Genomic DNA, 8,642 nt, shown 5'->3' with positions numbered 1-8,642 from the left:
CCTACAGCAATTTCTAATTCTTTGGTCTCTTGTGGATGTCGACTCCTTGAGGATCTGGGAGAGGAGTGGTTATGTGTTTTTTGCTTATATGAAAATATCTGTGAGGACTCTGAAACCTCCATGGCTCAGACATGAGAGAGAATAAGGAACTGGGGATGAATAAGAGAGGAGATTCTGACACTGAGATAAACACAGTAAATCACACCACTCTGATTCAGGGTATTTCCCACACGGGTCATAAACGGCATTTTGATTTGAGTGAGGAATGGCTGAGTGTCTTGGTAAGGGTGCTTTTCTGAGAGAAAGCAAGGCCATTCTGTACATTCCAATGAAATCTAATTATTACTTGTTCTTTCTGGAGGATTTTTTACGCCCAGGAACACACTGGAGTGAGCGCTGGTTCTCCCCCTAGGTGAAACTCCGGGAAAGACCCAGAACCAATCCGATTTTGGAGAGGGGCACACCAAACATTTCTGCCTGGATTTCTGTCAGCTAGCCCAAGGTCTGAACTGTGTCACTCTCATGGGGAAGATTAGCTCTCATGGAAGTTCCTCAGGTTTCCCCAGAACACAACGGGGGCTAACAAAGCAGACCAAATACAATAGATCTGATGCACCATAGAAGCTTCTTTTAGTATTCTTCTGAGTGGGGGTGACAGACAGGAGGGAAGGTGGGCTGGGGCTAAAAATAGGATGCACTCACCTGGTACATGTTCCCAGTAACCCTGCCTTGACCGAACGAGAAAATTCTGTACTCCACCCCCCCCCCATTCTCATTCCTATTGCTTACACCTGGACAGGGTATTTTGGGCTAGTGAATGGTCAAGCCAGTAGACTTCCTTGAACCGCTTGTGTAAAAATGGTATCATTTATAAGCATTGAGGCGTACTTGATTACACTTCATTTTTAGCAACTGACATCTGCATAGAAGAACATACATTGGACAAAAACCAAATACATACTTTCTAAGGAGATGGGTCCAATTTTCTCTTACAAAATTCCAGGCTAATTGCTGCCCTGTTGGATTTCTGGAAATGGCCATAAGGAGACCCCCCAAGTTCTGTGTCTTGATTACCTTTCCTTCCATCGCCAGCTCAATTAACCTGAAGAAATAAAAACCATTTTAAAAAAAAAGAGATTATGTACATGGTAATGAATTAACTTAGACTACTAATATATTAAAAGCATAGGACAGAAAGAGATACAATAAAAGTATAACTTAACCAAACAACAATAAATTTTATGTTGGCTAGTATTTTTCATGTTCTAATTCAACTTTTACATTTTTCTAGCAGTAATTTTATTTACTTATTGTTTCAAAGAACTTAGGCTAGTGTCTAATATACAACTTATCTACAAGGATATATTTTTACAGTAATAATTTCCCTTTAAGGTGCTAAAAGAAACACAGCTATTACATAAATCGCATGATCAGAGAACACCTGTTTTTACTGTTTGCATTATTTCAATATATATATTTGTCTGGAAGTAAAGTCAAAGCTGTACAAATCAGGTTTAATTATTTTATGTCATTAAAATGGGTGACTGAAATTTTAGTGACTTCTCTGTATTCATGTCATTTTACTTTTAACAGTGATAGTTAAATTAATGAGCTTACTTCAGTAACTTTTCTGGATGCTTGCTCGTTGACAATGCATACAGAATTTTGTTCTTCTCAGCACCTGACACGGACAGTTCATACTGCTCTAAGAGGTAATTCCATCCTACTGTTGTCTGAGCACCCACAGAATACACGATCTTTAGAACGTCTGTTGGGATACTAGAATATTAAGCACAAACATGAAGAAAAAGTTTTATAAAAGAAAACATTATTTTTGGTATACCAATTTTAAGTTGCCATAGCAGAATCACTCCTCGATTATTTCTAGTACCCAATATATTACACCTCTTTTTCTGCCAAAGTTTATAGAAATATTTTATGTGATTTTACTTTGTAAATTGTGTTTTTTTCTCACATGGATGATAACATGTTAGCAAGTAGAATAAGCAGGTTAAGACGGTCCCTCTTGAGGGCCTGGTGGTAACAGAGAGGTAACACGCCTGGATCCACATGGGCAGGTCCCTGGATGTGCGTGAACATGCTTAGAACACATGTATGTCCATGATCTGGGCTGGCTGAGACAGGAGGGGATGCATGAAGACCCTGTTGGGGTACTTATCCCTTATCCCTGTCTCTCTCTCCTTCTTTCTCTTGGAAGAAATAAAAATAAATGAGCTTTAAAAAAAAAAAAGGCATGCCTCTTATAGCTAGCTTAACAATGGACTACTACTATTCCATTATGTGTCAGAGTAGAGGGGTGTTTACGTTTAGCCTCATTTATACAACCCATTCAAACAGGGACAAAAAGAGAAAATAGATCTAAAAGATATTTTCTTAAAAAATCTGATTTCAGGTTTGAGTATCAAAGAACAAAAAAGTCCGACAATAAAGAGAAAACTTGAATTACTGCCTGGATAATGTCTATGCCATTTTTAAGATTTCTTTCTTTCTTTCGGCTGGCAAGTGGCATGGTGGTTAAAGGCGCTGGACTCCCACATGGCCAACCACGGTTCAAGTCTCAGACCTGGTGGCTTGCTTTCTCACTTCCTCTCTCTTTATCTGTCTCTCTCTGATCAAACTGGAAAATTATAATGATAATAATAATAAATAAAGTTAAATATTAAAAAAAGATTTCTTTCTTTCTTTAATAGCAAGAGAAACAGAGATGGAGATGAGAGAGAGATAGAGATAGAGATAAAGAGATAGAGAGATAGAACTCATAGTTGTTTTGTTTTGTTTTGTTTTTGAAATATTGGCCAGAAGATGAGTGCTACAGCTGGAAGCTGGAGAGAGAGAGAGAGAGAGAGAGAGAGAGAGAGGAAAAGTGAGAAAGCATCCTTCCAGTGGGAAATGGTCACATCACAATAAATCTCTTTCATTCCTCCTTGCTTTCAGAATTTTGGGCATGTGCACATATATACTTGGTGTGATTTTCAAGGCGCTGGATCCAGTACTTAAACCAGATGGCCATGTGGGATCAAGCCGTCCTAACCATCATGCCATGGGCTCGCCTGCCCAATAGGGACTTGACAGAAATTAAGAAGAGATTGTGGCGTCTGTTAGTATCTGTGGGTTACAGATGCTAAACTGAATAGTGACATAATCCATTTGATCACTGGACATCTTCCTGATTATAGCCACAAGCAGAATCATTTTTGCCACAAAAATCACATCTTTTAGATGAATAAAATCATCAGTTTTCCATCAAAAATGATACCAGGAGTCAAGGCTAGGCCTTTGATGAGGGAGCAAATACATTAATAAAAATCTATTCCTCCCTTTCTTTATAATTTCATCAAATGCCAGTGTTCTAGTTGCATGTATAGTTCTTTTTATTTTCTTTGAAAGAATTATTTTATTTATATTTATTTATTTATTTGTTTATTTATTTATTTATATTTGACCAGAGAGGGACAGAGAGAGAGAGACAGAAGAGAGAGAGAGACAGAGACAGAGAGACAGAGACAAAGTGGGAAACAAGCCTCCAGGTCTGGGACTCAAACCGTGGTCGGCCATGGGAGTCCAGCACCCTTAACCACCATGCCACCTGCTGGCCCCCATTGCATGTATATTTCACACTGCTTCTTCTAACATTTTTTAATGATTAGAAGGCATTCCGTTCGGAGATTGGGCTCCTGTGGTTTCTATACCCTGGCTACCTCTCTGCTACCATTCCAGTGTTTACTAGTTTTTCCCCACAGGGACCTAAAGCTCTCTACCCACAACATCTATTGAGCAGTTACTATGTGGCGACATGAAACAAGGTATATAATTGCCAGCATGTTTTTTTCCTGTTTCTTTTTTCCTTATCCTCACTAAAAGGTTTTATGTCTAATGTCTTGCTTGATCAAAGACTTTTACATCAAAGCAAAGAGAACAAAGAACAGGACAGAAATGTAGCTCTACTTTGACTTTCCACTGGATTCCATCCACTGCGAGAAGAGCTCAGCTGCTTTCTGGATGCAAGGAGCGTGCTGCAGGTCACAGGCCAGTATCAAGACAGCAGAGCGAAGCATCCTGTCCCAGACTGAGCCCTCGTCGTGCCAGCTTTGCGTGTCAATCACTGGTTTAAAATACCGGAGAATGTAATGCTGCAGAAAACATGAGATGGCTTACAGAGAGGCTAAATTTAGTTCCAAACACAGACCTTACCCATCCAAAGGGCTCAACTTTCTGCAAGAATCCTTCCCAAATCACAGAACTACTCATCTTCATATTTATTTTCTTTCCTCTTTTCCTGGCTCTCACCTACCACATATAAGAAACAGATTTTGCATGAAAAATCATTTAATTTTCTACCAGAGAGGGGCATATCAATTGGTATAAGACAAAACCTCCTTTAATAGTGATGCTTTGCTCATGATCCTGGTTTCTACCTCTTAGAATTGCAATGACAAGAGAGGGACATGCCTGTTAGGTGCTATGGTATTGATTGTGCTGTCAGCCAGTGTCCAGTGGAAAAAAACAGATCGAGCCACATTAACCCTCCAGATCCTGTGGATTTACTTAACACATTTTTTTCCATTTTGCTTTAGGGCATGTGCACTCTCCAGAGAGAGAGACAAAGAGAGAAGAAAAATGAGAAAGCACCCCCTGGGAGGTGGGGTGGCCACACCACAATCCCTTCTTCAGTCTCCTCTCCGAATTTTAGGCATATATGTACATACACCTGGTGTGATTTTCAAACTTCTGGTTCCAGGACTCAAATTTGTGCAGCTAGCCATGTGAAACCCAGTGCCTTAACCTCCATGCCACCTGCTGGACCACACTTTTTCTTAAAATAACACAAACCTTGAGGTTTTCAGAGACATCTGAAATATTCCTTCTGTCCACCATGCGATAAAACAGCTCTAAGTACTGCAGACCTTTAAGAAGAGCAGGGCTGCTTGTCTCACGGGGGAGATAGCGAGTCAGGTCAAGGGCTTTGTCCAGGCTCAACCTCCCTGCACTGAGAGACAAAGCAAATGTCAGTGGTTTGTACGTATCTTAGAGTTCTCGGTATTCTTACTACTAAAATAAATATGAACTAGAGAGCAAGAACGCAAGCAGTTCATTATAACCAGACCCTTTACTTTAAATCCCAGCTCTGCCATTGACTGGCTGTATGATGTTGGGTAGATTACTTAACCTCTCGGAACCTCAGTTGTCTCCCCTACAAAATGAGGATAATAATAGTAGCATCCTCATAGGCTGGTTGTGAGGACTAAATGAGTTCATATTAAAAACAAGGCACTTAGATCCTGCCGAGGGCCAGGCCTGCAGCACAGTGGATAAACAGTGTGCATTGGGAGTCAGAGCCCACATGGCTGACCAGTGTTCAGTGCCAGCCAGCAGCCTGAAGGACACGCAGGGCACGTGTGTGTGCATGTCCAAAATCTCGACGGGAGACATAGCAGAACAGAGAAAAAGGGACTGTGATGTGACCACACTCCATGGGGGGGAGGGGGCACGGTGCTTTCTCTCTCCTGTCTCTCTTTCTTTTGACCAGGTGCTCTCTGGCTTAAAAAAATAATGGTTAGCTTACAGTAAGAGGTTTGCAAATAAAATACATATTAGCTAATATTAACATTTAGTAGAAAATTCTCACATATTACCTCATTCTCTAATTGTTTCAGTGTGGGCTTGACTAGCTCTTCCAAGTGAATTTGGAATTTTGGGGTGGGATTTTGGTATTTGTTCTTGATTTTTTTTGGGGGGGGGGTAGAAGTTTTTGCCTTAGGGCGCATATGCTTGTTGGAGAGAGACAGAGACAGTGAGAGGGAAAGTGAGAAATCAGCCCCAGGGGGGGATGGCCATGCTGCAATCCCTTCTCCTTCATTCTCCTCCTGGGATCTTGAGCATGCACGTTTACATGCCTGGTGTGAGTTTCAAGCCACTGGGTCCAGGACTTGAACCACAGTCAACCATGTGGAAGTCCAGCGATGTAACCACTACACCACCTGCTGATCCCTGTTTTGGTATTTATTCTTACTCCTATCATAGCAACAGTCATCCTTGTGAGCAGGACAAAATTATTTTCATCCGCTTTAGCTTCTAAAGTTAGATGCATTTCCTATACCTTCTTTTAATGAGATGAATGGACAGCAGGATGGTTACTGTGAGTACCAACATGCTGGAGTATCTTCTTCAGAGGAAATAAACCATTATATCCTCATTTTTGTAATGTGGTTCGATGTGTTTTTGGTCAGGGCACTGTTCATATAGGTAGACCCTGTTCTTGTGAACATCGAACTCCCAGACTAAACACCATCATGTGAGACAGAAACAGCTTCCAGAACAAAAGCTGTCTCTGTTGAATTTTGCAGTAACATAATGCTCTACCTCCACTGAGTTTTAAAATTTTTTAATGCTTGTGTAAAAAGAGGGAAATGAAACTAGGAAAAAATGAGAAGAAAGAGTCAATTTCTGTACTTTTGCTCTTCTCAATCATGACGAAAGGCATCTGACTTGAAAACAGACTTGCAGTGGAGGGAGCAGATGGTGTGGTGGTTAAGGCACTAGACTCACTCATATCTGACCCTGGTTTTAATCCTGGACCCAGTGGCTTGAAAATCACACTGGGGCTCTAGCTGCCTGTGGACCATGGTGGCGTGGGATTGCCCTGGAAATTTTTGGAGTAACCGCCTCTTCTGCTCTTGCCTTCACATAAGAAGCATGTTAAATGGATGGACCTGATTTTTTTTTTTTTCAAGCAGGATAAACATTGTAGGCCTTGGTATCTACAGTGTTCTAGTATGAGGAGAGTCCTGAAGTCATGTGATCTTCGCAAGATTGGCCTTTCCCTCATCTTAAATCCACCTACCTAATTGTATTAGTCTGCCAGGAGAGGCAAGGGAGCAGGCCTCGGAAGACAACTTCATGGCTCCTGAGAACTAGTGATTTCAGGGAAAAAAATAAATGAAGATTTTCTACTGATAATTCAGCCTCCAGCTCACAAACTCCAGTGGTAGGAGCTCCCTCAAGCCTTCTCTCTGCTTCTGCCTCTGTCTCTGTCTCTGTCTTTCTCTACCTCTGTCTCTGTCTTTCCATTTTTTTGTAATTTTTCCTTTTTAAAAATTTTTAAGGTAAAGCATTTTCTCAGCTTACAGCCCCTCCTCTCCCTTTATCTTGTTAATAATCCCCTCTTCTACTCCCAACCCAGGAGAGGCAAGGAAGCAGGCCTCAGAAGACACCTTTATGGCTCCTGAGAACTATTGATTTCACATGGTGCACTTTACTAATTTTTGCTTTCTTTAAAAAATAATTTTTTTAGGTATTTTTAAATGTTTTTTAAGGGACAAAAAGAGAATGACAAAGAGATTCCAGATCACCTTTTTTGCACGCTCCTGGATGCTCAGATTGAACTTCAAGTTTGGGAAGAAACACACTTTCCATCAGATGACTAGAAATCACCACAGGACCACAAGAAATATAGGAATGCAAGAAAATATCTCTCCTCCAAGGGAAAAGAATAACTCCTCTTCATCCATAGACAGTTCAATGGATATCATGGATATGTCTGATAAAGAATTTAGAACATTCATAATGGCAAAGCTAACAGAGATGGAAGAGAAGAGAGACAATGAACTGCAGAAGAGAAAGAAGAAAGGAGCTGACAAGTTCCGGGAGGTGAGGAAATTCTCGCAAGATCTAAAAGAGGAATTATACACTTTACAAAAGAATCAAATGGAACTGTTAGAGAAGAAGGCTATAATAGAGAAAGTAAAAAATCTCTCTTGAAAGTATTAAAAGCAGACTAGATCATACAGAAAATAGAATCGCAGATGTAGAAGAGAAAATTGCTGGCCTAGAAAAATCCACCACGAAGACTGAGAAAATTGTTCAAAAATTTGAGAATAATATACGAGAAATGCTAGATGCCATCAAACATCCAGACATCCAGATAACTGGCATCCCAGAAGGTGAAGAGACTCATATGGGTATTGATAATCGATTCCATGAAATCCTGCTAGAAATTTTCCAAACCTAGAAAGGCATTTGAAGATCCAGTCCCAAGAAATAAAAAGGACCCCAAATAGAATCATCTCAAGAAGATCTTCTCCAAGACACATGATAGCCAGACTGACCGAAACTACAGACAAAGACAAGATACTAAGATTGGCAAGAGAGAAACAGCAAGTTACCTACACAGGATATCCCATCAAACTAACAGCAGACATGTCATCAGAAACAATGTGAGCGAGGAAAGAATGGGAAAATATATTCAAAGTGTTAAGGGAAAGCCATTTCAACCGAGAATACTGTACCTGGCAAGATCATCCTTCATAGGGGAAGAAAAGACAAGAACATTCTCAGAAAAACAGAACCTGAAAGAATTTACCAGCACCAGACCAGATCTCCAAGAAATTCTCAAGGGAGTGCTATATCAGGAAAATTAAATGTAGTCACACAGAAATAAGAGTTCAAAACCTAAGGAAATGGCCAACTTAATTGTAAGGACAAGTCTGGAGTTGAATATTATATCCCAGAATTCAATCAGGAAGATCGAACCACAACAGAAGATAGATTAAGTACATGAGACTGAACTGGTGAAATAGCATTCTGTGACTTTTGACTAAAATATTGCTGCTTTTCTTCTAGGC

General features: G+C 40.3%; 1 protein-coding gene across 2 annotated transcripts in view; it reads right to left on the bottom strand.

Moving 5' to 3' along the window:
- The window catches only part of ERAP2 (endoplasmic reticulum aminopeptidase 2), a 50,447-nt gene that overhangs the window by 3,201 nt on the left and 38,604 nt on the right, over positions 1–8,642 (bottom strand). The window contains exons 14-17 of one of the 2 annotated variants that reach the window (XM_006169864.3): positions 4,852–5,008; positions 3,967–4,151; positions 1,618–1,779; positions 962–1,102 (exon numbers count right to left, since the gene is read on the bottom strand). In XM_006169864.3, coding sequence (XP_006169926.1) covers positions 962–1,102; positions 1,618–1,779; positions 3,967–4,151; positions 4,852–5,008 — 645 coding nt within the window. The remainder of the gene's footprint in view (positions 1–961; positions 1,103–1,617; positions 1,780–3,966; positions 4,152–4,851; positions 5,009–8,642) is intronic. The other variant, XM_027768831.1, reaches the window with a different exon arrangement.

This window comes from Tupaia chinensis, unplaced genomic scaffold (assembly GCF_000334495.1).
Source record: "Tupaia chinensis unplaced genomic scaffold, TupChi_1.0 Scaffold147554_1, whole genome shotgun sequence".
NCBI classification, from domain to species: domain Eukaryota; kingdom Metazoa; phylum Chordata; class Mammalia; order Scandentia; family Tupaiidae; genus Tupaia; species Tupaia belangeri.
This window is presented reverse-complemented; position numbering and strand designations above follow the sequence as displayed.